Source organism: Entelurus aequoreus, linkage group LG13, assembly GCF_033978785.1.
Source record: "Entelurus aequoreus isolate RoL-2023_Sb linkage group LG13, RoL_Eaeq_v1.1, whole genome shotgun sequence".
In the NCBI taxonomy this organism is placed as follows: Eukaryota; Metazoa; Chordata; class Actinopteri; order Syngnathiformes; family Syngnathidae; genus Entelurus; species Entelurus aequoreus.
Genome location: NC_084743.1, coordinates 60,340,534 through 60,357,243, shown reverse-complemented (window position 1 = coordinate 60,357,243; position 16,710 = coordinate 60,340,534). Strand labels below are relative to the sequence as shown.

At 38.4% G+C, this 16,710-nt stretch overlaps 1 protein-coding gene across 1 annotated transcript in view; it reads left to right on the top strand.

Moving 5' to 3' along the window:
• Positions 1-1,346: 1,346 nt before the first annotated feature.
• gosr1 (golgi SNAP receptor complex member 1) overlaps positions 1,347-16,710 on the top strand; it is a 41,011-nt gene continuing 25,647 nt past the window's right edge. The window contains exons 1-5 of the mRNA XM_062068670.1: positions 1,347-1,486; positions 1,851-1,962; positions 5,380-5,467; positions 7,041-7,148; positions 7,282-7,373. Coding sequence (XP_061924654.1) covers positions 1,453-1,486; positions 1,851-1,962; positions 5,380-5,467; positions 7,041-7,148; positions 7,282-7,373 — 434 coding nt within the window. The 5' untranslated portion in view covers positions 1,347-1,452. The remainder of the gene's footprint in view (positions 1,487-1,850; positions 1,963-5,379; positions 5,468-7,040; positions 7,149-7,281; positions 7,374-16,710) is intronic.

Here is a 16,710-nt window from a genome sequence, read left to right as displayed (position 1 = left end):
GGGAATAAGCAGTAGAAAATGGATGGATGGATGGAAAAAAACAAGTCTCTTTACCGACATAAATGCAACATAGTCCAGTGGGGGTTGTGCTCCCGCACATGGCCAACAGAGGGCGCTCTGTTTTAACATTCAACAGATGACAAATCCCGGAAAGTAGCAAAAGTAATAAATATTTTTGAGTATTTAAGAAACACCAATCAAAACTAGAATTTTTTTTTTTAAATTAAATTTTATAATTGGTTTTTTGATTTTATTAAATTTTTTCCATATATATATATATATATATATATATATATATATATATATATATATATATATATATATATATATATATATATATATATATATATATATATATACATACACATATATATATAAAATATAAAAGTACAAAAAAACAAGTCTCTTTACCGACATAAATGCAACATAGTTCAGTGGGGGTTGTGCTCCCACACATGGCCAACAGAGGGCACCATTGATTGTTTCAACGTTCACCAGACGACAAATCCCCGGAAAGTAGCAAAAGTAGTAAATGATTTTTGAGTATTTAAGAAATTAAAAAACAATCAAAACTAGAAATATTTTTTTTAAATTAAACTTTAGAATTTATTTTTTTGATTGTATTAATATGTTTCAATGAACATATGAATAAAATATAAAAGTACAAAAAAAACAACCAAGTCTATTTACCGACATAATAGCAGTACATAATTCAGTGGGGGTTGTGCTCCCACACATGGCCAACAGAGGGCGCTCTGTTTCAATGTTCAACAGATGACAAATCCCGGAAGGTAGCAAAAATAGTAAATATTTTTGATTCTTGAGTGTTTAAGAAGTCAAAGACCAATCAAGACTATAGATGTATTTGTTTGATAAAATGTTGTAATATATGTTTTTATTTTATTTTTTTCCTTATACATATAAATAAAATATAAAAGTACAAAAAAAAACAGTTTATCTACCAACATAAAAGCAGTACATAGTTCAATGGGGGTTGTGCTCCCACACATGGCCAACAGAGAGCGCTCTTTTTTACATGTTCACCAGATGACAATTCCCGGAAGGTAGTAAAAGTATTATTATTAATAAATATACAAAAATATTCAATAATAAATATAATTTATTATTATTGAAAATTTGAAGAAATCACACCTATCAAAACAAGGAATATAGTTTTTAAATTTTTTTTTTTTTTTAATATTTTTTTACTTATGATATGCACACCTGCGACCCCGAACGGGACAAGCGGTAGAAAAAAGATGGCTGGATGGATTTTTCTTATTTTTAAAATAACATATAAAAGTGCAACAGAGTGTATCTATCAACATAAACCAGTACACAGTTCCGTGAGGCTAGTGCTACCACCCATGGTCGACAGAGGGCGCCACGGGTTATTTCAACGTTCATCAGATGACAAATCCCGGAAGTTGGTGACGTCTCAGAAAAACAAAGATGGCAGGAATGGGAAGCGGCAACTACTGGGAAGGTAAGAGATTTTGTTATAACACCAAACCAAAGTATTCGCTCTATAAACCACTTCCACAATTCCATAAAAAAACATATTTTTTAGTTTGTTAGCGTGCCAACGTGTCGTGCTTACGTGTCTAACACCAGCTTGCCCACAAGCTAGCAAACGACTCGCTAAGAAACTTCCACTTTATCGTCTCTGTGAGGGGATAAAAATACTCGCATCAACATATTTTTTATTCGGTTCTGTCACACTCACTACGGCCACTACACATGGAATGTGGGTTTTGATATAATATACCAACAACACCCGTGTTGTCGTCACTTTGACGACCCAGTCGGAGTTGCTTTGACTTCCAAACGGCTCTTGTTGTGTTTTTCAGACCTGCGGAAAGAAGCCAGGCAGTTGGAGAACGAACTGGACCTGAAGTTGGTGTCCTTCAGCAAACTGTGCACCAGCTACAACACTTCCAGGGATGGCCGGCGAGGAGACACGTAGGATGATTCCCCACTTTCATCCTGGATATCAGTTATGGCCTGTATTGCTTCCTGCAACCACTAGTGTATCTTTTGCAAACTAGTAATTATAGTCTGCAAATGATGTGTCGGTGCTGTCTAGAGCGCGGCAGAGTAACCGTGTAATACTCTTCCATATCAGTAGGTGGCAGCCGGTAGTTGATTGCTTTGTAGATGTCGGGAACAGCGGTAGGCAGCGTGCAGGTAAAAAGGTGCCCAATGCTTAAACCAAAAATATAAACAAAAGGTGAGTGCCCCTATGAAAAGGCGTTGAAGCTTAGGGAAGGCTACGCAGAACGAAACTAAAACTGAACTGGCTACAAAGTAAACAAAAACGGAATGCTGGACGACAGCAAAGACTTACTGTGGAGCAAAGACGGCGTCCACAATGTACATCCGAACATGACATGACAGTCAACAATGTCCCCACAAAGTGTCAGGTTTGTCACTGACAGTTCAGTTTCCTGTCAGCGCTCTTATTTGGGTTATTTCCTGATTATCTCCCTGACTGCTTTGTCCCCTCAGCTGTGGCTGATTGGCACCTGGCCACACCTGGTGTCAATCAGCCAGCTGCTATTTGAACCTGCCTTCCTCCCCAGTCAGTGCTGGATTATTGTCACTACTACCTGTCATAATACTTGTCGTTGTAGCTCTGTCTACTTTTGTTCACTCTGCTCATGTCGTAGTTCCTTCGTGTCACAGTAAGTGTTTTTGTTTCTTGTCGACAGTTAGCCTTTGTGCTATTTTAGTTCATAGCCAAGTTGGTTCTCCGCCTTGTGCGCGCCTTTAGTTTGTACCCTTTTGTTTGTTTTTTTGCTATAGTGTTTAATTAAATCAGGTTTTCTCGCACAATGCCTGCCGCCTTCTCTGCATCTTGGGGTTCATCACTTACACAAACTGACACAAAGAAGGATAAAAACAACTGAAATGTTCTTGATTGCTAAAACAAAGTAGATGCGGGAAATATCGCTCAAAAGAAGACGTGAAACTGCTACAGGAAAATACCCAAACAATAGGAGCGCAAGACAAGAACTAAAACACTACACAGGAAAACATAAAAAAATACAAAATAAGCCAGGGGGTGATGTGACAGGTGGTGACAGTACACCTACTTTGAGACAAGAGCTATAGTGATGCATGCTTGGTTATGGTTTAAATTCATATCCAACAATTGCGGCAACAACTTTTTACTGTCAACTCAGTTTCATTTTTTAAGGATTTCTGCTGGTGGTGTGCCTCCGGATTTTTTCAACGCAAAAAATGTGCCTTGGCTCAAAAAAGGTTGAAAAACGCTGCGCTAGAGCAGTGTTTTTCAACTACTAGTGTATTTTTTGCAAACTAGTAATTATAGTCTACAAATGATGTGTTGTTGTTGTTGAGTGTCGGTGCTGTCTAGAGCGCGGCAGAGTAACCGTGTAATACTCTTCCATATCAGCAGGTGGCAGCCGGTAGCTAATTGCTTTGTAGATGTCGGAAACAGCGGGAGGCAGCGTGCAGGTAAAAAGGTGTCCAATGCTTAAATAAAAAATAAACAAAAGGTGAGTGCCCCTAAGAAAAGGCGTTGAAACAGAATGCTGGACGACAGCAAAGACTTGCTGTGGCGCAAAGACGGCGTCCACAATGTACATCCGAACATGACATGACAGTCAACAATGTCCTCACAAAGAAAGATAAAACAACTGAAATATGCCATCCATCCATCCATTTTCTACCGCGTGTCCCTTTCGGGGTCACGGGGGGGTCGCTGGATTCTATCTCAGCTGCATTCGGGCGGAAGTTGTTACGTTGTTGCCACCTTTTTTTGTGTGGACATTGTTGATTGTCATGTCATGTACGGATGTACTTTGTGGACGCTGTAAGGTTTTGCTGTCGTCCAGCATTCTGTTTTTGTTTACTTTGTAGCCAGTTCAGTTTTGCAAAGCCATCCCTAAGCTTCAATGCCTTTTCTTAGGGGAACTCACCTTTTGTCTATTTTTGGTTTTGTCGTCTGCATGTTGGGATCACGACAAATCATCGTCGTCTCACACGACGTGTTCCCGACATTTACAAAGCAATTAGCCACCGGCTGCCACCTACTGATATGGAAGAGTATTACACGGTTACTCTGCCGAGCTCTAGACAGCACAGACACTCAACAACGGCACATTTGCGGATTATAATTACTGGTTTGCAAAACATATTTTTAACCCAAATTGGTCAAACTGCATAATCTTCCCACGGCACACCAGACTGTATCTCACGTGGTTGAAAAACAGTGTATTACTGTAATTGGAAAAACAGGACTCAGGACTGGAAAAGGCAGCTCAGTTGCCAGAATTTTACTGTAAAATGTACATTTGTTTTTTACTGCAATTTTAAAGTAAAATATTGGCACTTGAACTGCCAGTTTGTTTTTTACCGCAAATAAACAACTAGATTTTTCGGTGTGTTACTGTAAATGCCAAAACAGCAGCACAGTTTTTTACAGTAAAAAAAAGTCCTTTTTTTTTCATTTAGAGAAAAATGCTGTAAAAACCACAGTAAATTTCACAATTGTACCATTCATTTTTTTTTCATTTATTTATTTATTTCAGGCAATGACATAAAAAAGTACAAAGTTGACAACACATAATAATATAAATTAATATAGTGCAAAAGGTAATGTATAGTATGTAATGCATGATTGTCCAGTTTTGCCTGAAAGGGAGTGGGAAGAAGATAATTTATTTAATCCCACCCGCAGTTCTCCATTCAGTGATTAGTCACATGAGTTTCACTCTTACTTTGTTCAAGGATTATAATACAGATGTTGTATCATAGTGGCATTACCACAGGTAACAATAATTATTACACTGTAACAATCATTTGTATCAACAATGTAGGAATAATGAATATACCAACAATGGTAATAGACAACATAGCAATAATGGCGAGGAAACATTGAGCACATGTTAACACTTTGAGACAGAGTACAGCAGCAGGTCAAATTAAAGACCCTCATCTCTATATTTGAACCAGACCCCATGTTTGTATAATAGTTTAAATTGATTAATAGTTTGGCATTGCTTGTGTTGTAAGTCCAGTTTGTTCCGTAGTTTTACTCCGCATACAGACACACAAAAACGTTTACGAGTGGTTTGAGCTCACGGCAATAAGAAATCTATTGCTACTTTTACATTGCACAATTTGTCATGTTGAAGTCGTCATGTTGTTTTGGACACGGGAGGTGAATTAGTGTCCACATCATGGACCAAATATTTTATTTGCCAGCCGTCGTTTGGTACCATTTTAACACCAATGCACCATGATTAGAACATGGACGACTCTGAATCGATGGAAACATGTCTAAATATGGATTATTTACATAAGTAAAAGCTACAAGTACGCTTTGCTTGTCATTCTTTGCCCCCCTCCCAGGTCTGACACTACACCGTTGCTCAACAACTCTACCCAGGACAGGATGTTTGACACCATGTCGGTGGAGATGGAGCAGCTGCTGGCCAAAGTAATTTCATTACTTGTGATCGTTCAAAGGCGAGGAAAATAGCCATCAACAATAATGTAAAAAAACATGTCAAGTTGGAAACTTCCATTAGCATTAGCAGGAATCAACTGACCCCGACTTGCACTGTGCTTTTATCCAGAGGTGTCCCGATACAACTTTGTCACATCCGATACGGTGTCGATATTGGGGCCTTGAGTATTGGACGATATGATAATGATTCAATATGACATCAGCAAGAGTCATACGTGCTTTTATTATTTTATAGTGTGGAAGTGAAATTACTCAAAAATTCCATAGTGGTAACCTATTTATTATTAACTCCCTAGGAAAGACTTATGCTATCTTTAAGTTGAAGTGGAGTGTTTCTCGTTTTTGACCGAGTGGTCGCAATAAGTTGAATGATGCGGACACGTTTGTTACTTGATACGTTCAAATATGTCTTCTGCCTCGGAGACTTGGTATTTGTCAGTAATATGCAACCATAATTACAAGTTTTAGACTGCAATTTTGGTTAATTAAGGCAGTGCCTCTCAATTATTTTCTGGAAAAAGAAAACACTTCGCGCCCCCCTGACTTACCACCGCGACTGTATAATTTTTTTATAAAATAAAAATATAAATATAATACAAAAATAAAATAATATAGATACAATATTAAATATAACAGCATATAATAATTATGTACATATATAAATATAATACATATTATATAACATAATATATATGCTTTTATTTATTTATTATTTATGGTTATGTATTTATAAAATTATATTATATCATATAATATTATATAAATATAATAATAGTATAATAAAAAATAAAAAAACATTTTTTATCCTTATTTAAGCCTCAAACGTTGTTTGACCAGTTGAGCCATTTGATTCTGGAAAAAAAAAATAAACTCAATAAATAACAATGAAGGAAAATTGATCACCAACATTACCTCCAAAGCACAATATATAAAACACTTTAACCTACAGAAATAAAAATGAATGAAACAATTTGTGCAGATTTAAAAAAAATAAATCAAAATGTGTATACCAGGAATGATTGCTACATTGAGCACATTCTGCAGTGCCCAGAGTTTGAAGCATGATACTGATAAAGCATGTTCCCTGGGGTCACACCTGCCCCCTCTGGCCTTGCAGCGCCCCTCTAGGGGAGCCCACACCACTTTTTAAAAGGACTGAATGAAAGACACTAATGCATATTTAGCTTGTGCGCTATTGTGTGCTTAGCTGTTAGCTCATAGTAGCTTTTAGCCTAGCATGTTTACCTTTTGTAAATGACTTTAGTAAAATAAAATAGATTGTCTGTTTGTTTATTAGAGGACATTTAGATGTTAACTGGCTGTCCAGCTTTGCAGGACCGATATTATCATCTGAAATTTTTTTTTGGCTCATATCGGACCAATATCCTATAATATCTACTAATAGTTATTTTTTGCTGATATCGTACCAATACCCGATAATAATATCTACTAATAGTAGTTCTTAAACTCGTCCACTGGTCTACATGCTTTTTCTTCTCTTTTCTTCTTTCACCACACAACTGTTCATTTCTATCTTTGTCAGCTGACTGCAATAAATGACAAAATGGCGGAGTACACCAGCGCCCCGGGCACCGCGTCTCTGAATGCTGCACTCATGCACACGCTCCAGAGGCACCGAGACATCCTACAGGTTCGTAAGGATGAACTCACCGTCTCCGTTATTTGGGTTGAAAGGCTGTGAATGAAGCCCCTAATGGGCACACACACACTGCTGCTATATTTACTTGTGTTATTCTCTTGTCTTTTGGTTTTCCCCAACGCAGGATTACACACATGAGTTCCACAAGACCAAAGGAAACTTCTTAGCCATTCGGGAAAGAGAAGACCTATTAGGATCTGTCAGAAAAGACATTGAGTGAGTCCAAGTTCATGTGTCATATTTAGAGTTGGGAATTTTGGGCACGTAGAAATACAATTCTTATGATGATTATTAGATTCAGAATCGATTCTCGAGATCCCGTAATAAATTATTTGGTATGTAAAGCATAATAAAACCTTTTCGAAACGGGTTACAGGTTACAAAAGGTCCTCTTTATTTAAAAATGTATTTTAAAAATTGTAAATTGGCCCTAGTGTGTGAATGTGAATGTTGTCTGTCTATCTGTGTTGGCCCTGCGATGAGGTGGCGACTTGTCCAGGTTGTACCTCGCCTTCCGCCTGAATGCAGCTGAGATAGGCTCCAGCACCCCCTGCCACCCCGAAAGGGACAAGCGGTAGAAAGTGGATGGATGGATATTTACAAAAATCACAGAATGGCAATCAAATAAACAAAACTCCAACCCAATTTCAGCTTTACAATACTGATAATTGACAAAACAATTAAGTAGCCATACAAATACGTTACTGAGAAAAACGAAAATTAATACATGCAACAGTATCAATAATAATAATAATGATAAAAAATATAATAATAATAGTTGGTTAATGCCGTGAATTATTATTATTTTTTTAAATTGAGTTCTGAAAATCATTCAACGATTTAGAATCAGAAAAAATACAATTCGCAATTTGGTTGTGAATCGATTTGTTGTTTTGGGCACCCTAGTCATAATGCAGTAATGGTATCATTTCTATCATCAAATAATATTTGTCTATAAAACTGTTAAAAGTACACCTGCATAACATTGTATCCTTATTAACATTAGGGCTGCAACAACTAATCGATTAAATCGATTAAAATCGATTATAAAAATAGTTGCCGATTAATTTAGTCATCGATTCGTTGGATCTATGCTATGCGCATGCGCAGAGGCTTTTTAAAAAAAACAAAAAAAACTTTATTTATAAACTGCAACATGTACAAACAGCTAAAAACAATAATCAAAATAAGTATGGTGTCAGTATGCTGTTTTTTTTCAATAAAATACTGGAAAGGATAGAAATGTAGTTTGTCTCTTTTATCCGATTATTAATCAAAGTAATAATCGACAGATTAATCGATTATCAAATTAATCGTTAGTTGCAGCCCTAATTAACATTAAAGAAAACAAAACAATAAATATAGATCAACTCACAACAAAGAATAACGTCATCAACATTGTGTTTTGTTTGTAGCAGAAAAGATTTAAAAGTGCATCAATTTGCCTGAAGTTAAAAAAAAAACAGTAAACCTGATTTAAACTAAAAAAAAATTGACCGATTTGAGCTATTTGAAACTGAAAAATTCAATTGAATAAACCCAACAAATGAATTCAAATTGATTTGCAACTTGAACTCGGAGCACAATAAATAAAACACTTAACTACAAAACAAGAATTAATGCAACTATTTTTGCTGATTTTTAATAAATAAATCAAAACGTGCAAGTCAGGATTGAAGGCTGCAATGAGCACGTTTGGAAGTGTGGTTTGAAGCATGAAAGTGCATGATACTGATAAAGCAGTACACGTGCCCACCCTGGCATGGAGAAGAACTGTCATAATGTAAACAAGATCTGTGCGCTTGCGTACCTTATTGAACTATGTAGGTAGTTGGACCCGGACCTCCAATTGGCATGCGCCTGAAGGATGCTTTCCCCGCTAATACTCACAACTCACGTTGGCCTTGTATCGCCAAAGTGTCCTCTCCTCAGAGTGGCTGCGTTGCGAGCGAGCGTAATGAAATGTGAAGGTTTAGAGGGTTCCCTCAGACCATGACTCTCGTCATTTGCTTTGTAATGGCTTATTGATCTACCAGGCTCGGCGGCGAACATACTGCGGCGAGCACTGCAAGATTCCTATCGATTGCCTCCAACCTTTTAGGATGCAGACTTCCTGCAGCTGCCCCACAGTCATACTCGCTTAGGTTTTAGTGCAAAATAGTTCAAACTTTCACCTGGACTCGTTGTTTGCAGCACAAGTCAAGCTGTGTTCATGGTAATTGGTGACAAATAGAATCTACCTGAGGTCAGCGCTACATGCAGCCGGCGCTAGATTTTCTTTCTGATCTGACACCAAGTAAAATACCTGCTGATATCATTGATACCGATCCGATACTTTGTGCAAAAATACCTGTCTGCAAAATTGTAATATTTTCAGTCAATATTTGAAAACAACAGTAAAAATGTAAGAAAAAAGAGCAAAAATTATATATATATATATATATATATATATATATATATATATATATATGTGCATAGATACATACACAATCTGTTTTTAGCATTTTTTAAAAAAATAAAAAAATATCAAAATGGCCCTTCCATTCTTGACTTTTCAGTATGTGGCCTTTGGTGGAAAAAGTTTAGACACCCATGATTTGAAATATAAGAAGCTCTTAAAATAAAAATAAATTATACTTAAAATATAAAAAAAACATTTAGTTAGTTAATAAAAAAAATGTGCTAACTTTATGAATTATTTGAAAAAATACAACCATAATAAAGACTGTTAAATGTGTAACTGAAGATTTATATTTTTATACAGGCAGAATTGTTTTAATTCACTGGGTTAAGCAGTTACGCAATCATATTACAGTGTTATTTTTATTCTATTCTGACATAGGGGAAAAAACAACAGTAAAATGTAAGATAAAAGCGCAAAAAATCTGAATGTAATAAAATGCTAAACATTTTATACTAATTAATAATAATAATATATTATTGGTTACCTAGAACACAATGTTCAGTCTTTAAATATATATCATATGTTTTTATAATTTAAAAAAAAAAAAATAAATATCAAAATGGCCCTTCCATATTTGACTTTTCAGTATGCTGCCCTTGGTGGAAAAACGTTTAGACACCCATGATCTGAAATATTAGAAGCTCAAAAGAAAAATGAAAATATATTTCAAATATTTAAAAAAGTTTAGTTAGTTAATTAAAGAAATGCTAACTTATGAATTCATTTGAAAACAATACAACAACCTTAATAAACATTATTAAATGTGTAACTGAACATTGATATTTTTGTACAGGCAGAATTTTTGACACGCTAGTTTACGCATATACACAATCATATTAATATTTTAAATCTATTCTTACTTGGGAAAAATACAACAGTAAGAAAAAATACAACAGTAAGAAAAAAGAGCAAAAAATCCGAATGTAATAAAAAGCTGAACAATTTAGACTAATAATTAATAATTATATACTTAGTGACCCATAACACAAAATATGGTCTTTAAATATATATGTGTTTTTAGCATTTTTTTTTTTTTAAATAAAAAAATATCAGAATGGCCCCTCCATACTTGACTTTTCAGTATGTGGCCCTTGTTTGAAAATGCTAGACACCCATGGTTTAAAATATATTAGAAGCTGTCAAAATAAATATAAAATAAACCTAAAATATAAACAAATTGTAGTCAGTTTGTGAATTGAAAACATTAAATAAAGCTAACTAATGAATTGATTTGAAAAATATAAAAAGCTCTCAAAATAAAAATAAAATAAACTTAAGATATAAACCAAGTTTAGTTAGTTAATTAAACTGTGAAAACAATGCTAACTTATTAATTAATTGGAAAATAAATAAATAAATGCAACAACCATAATAAACACTGTTAAATGTGTAGCTGAACATATTTTTGTAAAGGCAGAATTTTTGATACACTATGCAGTTACACAATCATATTATTATGATTTTTAGAGGGCAAGAGGTGGAAATGATGGATGGATATTTGATTCTTACATAAGAAAAAAAGAACAGTAAAAAAAAAAAATTCAGTATGTAATGAAAAAAGCTGAACGCTTACAAAGCTGACACAATATCTGTTTTTAGCATTTTTTTTTTTGATAAAAAAAGTATAAATATGACCCCCACATACTTCGACTTTTTTAGTATGCAGCCCTTGGTGGAAAACATTTGGACACCCCTGAACTAAAGTATCGATATTTTGATTTGAGATTCGATATTGAAGCATAAAGATCTGGTATCGGCGGTATCGATATTTCAGCATCGGTCCTACATCACTAACGGGCGCATCACTATTTTCATTAAATGACAATACTGTAACACTGAGTCCACTCTTAAGCGTATACATGTAATGCAGGCAAAAGAGCCTGTTTGTTAGACTTAGACAAACTTTAATGATCCACAAGGGAAATTTTTCCACATAGTAGCTCAGTTACACAGGATGGGAAGGATAAGGATGGAAAGGATAATGCACACAAAGGTACAAAAAGAGGGCGAAAACAAACGGTATAAAGTAGACCAAAAATGTACCATAGTAGCAATATAAATATAACATATATGCAATATTTACATATTATATATATACACTGCTTTGCCTAATTATGGCTAATGTAGTGAGCTGCTGCTAAGGAACACACCCTATAAGCTGCAACTATACATCTATCACGTAATGCTCATTCTGCAGTAACGTTACCAGCAAGGTATTATTTTAGAAATCGTTTTTTTAATAGGCTATTGGAAGTCTGGAGAACTGTGGAAGCATGCAGCAGCGTTGCAGTTGTCTTGTTGTTTGACAGGGGGCAGCAGAGCTCATGGCCAATAGAGACAGAGCTTGGCCAGGATGCATTTCACAGGAGATTTTTTTCCCCGCAGAGCTGTTTATCCTCATATTGATTAGAAAATAGCCCCGGTCTCATTTATTTGAGCAGCAGGACAGTTTAGCCAACACTGCGTCAGTAATTCACAACGGGCACTAGCGTACGCGCAGCTGATTCTTGTAGCAAAATCGAACCCTGCGTGCTGTTCCATTCATAGGAGCAGAAGTCTGTGCTGCCAACACTTCATCTGCGTTTACTGTAACTGGCAGCAGCAAAAGTGGCTGTGTTGGGGAAAAAAAAAAAAGCCTGGCTGAGGAAGTAGTTGGATGGAAGGATGTCCCGGCTCCAGCCAGTGCACCTTTTGGGTGGGGCGCTGCATGATTAAATGGACACTCGCGCCGCGGTGTCCGCTTACATAATTGTTTCAGTGCCACCCCCTCACACCGCCCTTTTCTCTGCTTTTTGTCTCGCTCTATAACTCAGTGTTAAATGACCGACAACCAATGAGGGCGCAGTGCTCATCAGCTGTTTGCAGAAATGGGTGTGTGTCGTGCAGTAAGAATCATCCACAATATTCACTGCGAGCCCTCATGTGAATGCACCGCCAACTAAATTCACGCATTTGCATTTTTCTTGCAGCACAGTAAAAAAAGAAAGTCATCCGTATTAATCTTGCGTTAATGGCTGTATGCGCAATTGGCTTCTATTTGATTTAAAGCGGACCCTTTGTGCCTCATATTTATTATTAATGGGTGTTTAAATTCTTTGAGTCATGCTAATGAGGCGAATATAAACCAGGGAGATTTCGTTGTCGAAGACGTACAGCGGCGCACCGAGTATAAAGTGTAATATTCTCTTTATCAAAGTCATGTCAATGTCAGAATGCTGAAATCAAGCAATTAAAATATTATTTTAGTTTTTTTATGCTTCAGTTTGAAAGTCTGTCAAATCCATCCATCCATCCATCCATCCATTTTCTACCGCTTATTCCCTTCGGGGTCGTGGGGGGCGCTGGAGCCTATCTCAGCTACAATCGGGCGTACACCCTGGACAAGTTGCCACCTCATCGCAGGGCCAACACAGATAGACGGACAACATCCACACTCACATTCACACACTAGGGCCAATTTAGTGTTGGCCCTAGTGCCACTGGCACTCTGTCAAATCAAATAAGAAATTGCTTATCAACTTTAAAGGCCTACTGAAAGCCACTACTACCGACCACGCAGTCTGATAGTTTATATATCAATGATGAAATCTTAACATTGCAACACATGCAATACGGCCGGGTTAGATTAGTAAAGTGCAATTTTAAATTTCCCGCGAAATATTCTGCTGAAAACGTCTCGGTACGATGACGTTTGCGCGTGACGTCACGGATTGTAGCGGACATATTGGGACACCATTGTGGCCAGCTATTTAGTCGTCTGTTTTCATCGCAGAATTCCACAGTATTCTGGACATCTGTGTTGGTGAATCTTTTGCAATCTGTTTAATGAACAATGAAGACGGCAAAGAAGAAAGCTGTAGGTGGGAAGCGGTGTATTAGCGGCTGGCTGCAGCAACACAACCAGGAGGACTTTGAGTTGGATAGCAGACGCGCTACCGTGAGTACGCAGCTTTGGCTTCCAAACATTTGATCGCCTGCCCGTACATGCGTGCCGCTATGTGCATGTTACGTACGTAACTTTGGGGAAATATATGTGCTGTATGAACTTTACGGAGGTGAACGGTACTTTGGGCTGTGGCATTGAGTGTGTTGTGCGGGTGTTTGAGTTGTATTGGTGGGTTATATGGACGGGAGGGGGGAGGTGTTTGTTATGCGGATTAATTTGTGGCATATTAAATATAAGCCTGGTTGTGTTGTGGCTAATGGAGTATATATATGTCTTGTGTTTATTTACTGTTTTAGTCATTCCCAGCTGAATATCAGGTCCCACCCGCCTCTCACTGCATCTTCCTTATCTGAATCGCTTCCACTGCCCTCTAATCCTTCACTCTCACTTTCCTCATCCACGAATCTTTCATCCTCGCTCAAATTAATGGGGTAATCGTCGCTTTATCGGTCCGAATCGCTCTCGCTGCTGGTGGCCATGATTGTAAACAATGTGCAGATGTGAGGCGCTCCACAACCTGTGACGTCACGCTACTTCCGGTACAGGCAAGGCTTTTTTATCAGCGACCAAAAGTTGCGAACTTTATCGTCGATGTTCTCTACTAAATCCTTTCAGCAAAAATATGGCAATATCGCGAAATGATCAAGTATGACACATAGAATGGACCTGCTATCCCTGTTTAAATAAGAACATTTTATTTCAGTAGGCCTTTAAAGGGGAACTGCACCTGTTTTGGAATTTTGCTTCCATCCATCTTCTTCCGCTTATCCGAGGTGTGGGTCGCGGGGGCAGCAGCCTGAGCAGGGAAGCCCATACTTCCCTCTCCCCAGCCACTTCGTCCAGCTCTTCCCGGGGGATCCCGAGGCGTTCCCAGGCCAGCCGGGAGACATAGTCTTCCCAACGTGTCCTGGGTCTTGCCCGTGGCCTCCTACCGGTCGGACGTGCTCTAAACACCTCCCTAGGGAGGCGTTCGGGTGGCATCCTGACCAGATGCCCGAACCACCTCATCTGGCTCCTCTCCATGTGGAGGAGCAGTGGCTTTACTGTGAGCTCCCCCCGGATGGCAGAGCTTCTCACCCTATCTCTAAGGGAGAGACTCGCCACCCGGCGGAGGAAACTCATTTAGGCCGCTTGTACCCGTTATCTTGTCCTTTCGGTCATAACCCAAAGCTCATGACCATAGGTGAGGATGGGAACGTAGATCGACCGGTAAATTGAGAGCTTCCGGCTCAGCTCCTTCTTCACCACAACGGATCGATACAGCGTCCGCATTACTGAAGACGCCGCACCGATCCGCCTGTCGATCTCACGATCCACTCTTCCCTCACTCGTGAACAAGACTCAGAGGTACTTGAACTCCTCCACTTGGGGCAGGGTCTCCTCCCCAACCCGGAGATGGCACGCCACCCTTTTCCGGGCGAGAACCATGGACTCGGAATTGGAAGTGCTGATTCTCATCACAGTCGCTTCACACTCGGCTGCGAACCGATCCAGTGAGAGCTGAAGATCCTGGCTAGATGAAGACATCAGGACCACATCATCTGCAAAAAGCAGAGACCTAATCCTGCAGCCACCAAACCGGATCCCCTCAACGCCTTGACTGCGCCTAGAAATTATGTCCATAAAAGTTATGAACAGAATCGGTGACAAAGGGCAGCCTTGGCGGAGTCCAACCCTCACTGGAAACGTGTCCGACTTACTGCCGGCAATGTGGACCAAACTCTGACACTGATCATACAGGGAGCGGACCGCCACAATCAGACAGTCCGATACCCCATACTCTCTGAGCACTCCCCACAGGACTTCCAGAGGGACACGGTCGAATGCCTTCTCCAAGTCCACAAAGCACATGTAGACTGGTTGGGCACCCTCAGGGACCCTGCCGAGAGTATAGAGCTGGTCCACAATTCCACGACCAGGACGAAAACCACAATGTTCCTCCTGAATCCGAGGTTCGACTATCCGTCGTCGCCTCCTCTCCAGTACACCTGAATAGACTTTACCGGGAAGGCTGAATTTTGCTTATCACTCACAATACTTATAGACTAAGGTTGTTTTTTTATACATCCTAACATGTAAAAATCGGCTCGTTCTTGTTGGCTGGTAATGCAGCTAATGGGATCAATCAATTCTACCTCTAAATCACTAAAACCGTCAACAATACTTAATTTACGTTCCTTAACCTGTATAATAACCAAGCTGTAGCGATTGTGTTTTTGTAACAGCGAGCACAGTGGAACTCTTTTTTTTCTAGCGTAGTAACACATCAGTATGCTACGGTATTAGCTGTAAAAGCTAGCTACGAAAAGAGATAAGCTAGCTTCTACGTCAGCACAAAAAGCGTTTGAGTTTGTAATACACAACACAATGCAAAAGGACACCAATCTTACTGACTGAAAAACATGAACAATCATATTACAGTATCTGTAAAGTATTCGCCCACATTTCATGTTTTGTTTGTACGCAGCTAGCCAGACATCGTATGTGCTGCGTGTATCATGATCAATGATAACGTGACTCACTCGATGGACAGTTGTTCGTTTGGTCCAGCTGGCCGGAGGCTTTTTTTCAAGTGTTATTTGGGCAAGCACTCCATTTATGTCGAAATAGCTTGGCTTCAAATTCCACATTTCCAGCTTTGTGTTACTTTCACCTTAGTCTCTCGGCTTCCCTCTGTCCAACGTCCCACCCTTCCATCGTGCTCGCTTCTTCAAGCAGCTGTTCATCCTCCGTATATTCAGCTTCAAAAAGATATGGTTGTCCAAAAATAGTCGTCTTCTTTGTTTGCTACCAAGTCTGCCATGACTAGAAAACACTCTTGCGTTTGTTTCCGGAAGTAGGACACACATTTGTTGTCGGAAGTGTGCTGCTATGGAAACAAAAATCAATACGTGGAAGAAATCATTACCGAAAATGACTAAAATACGGTATTTATTGTAAACATTACATATTGTTGTGAAGGTGTCTGTTACTACATTATATATAAACTTGCAGTGTGTATATTGTACATATTACATATTGTTATGAAGGTGTCTGTTACTACATTATATACACTACCGTTCAAAAGTTTGGGGTCACATTGAAATGTCCTTATTTTTGAAGGGAAAGCACTGTACTTTTCAATGAAGATAACTTTAAACTAG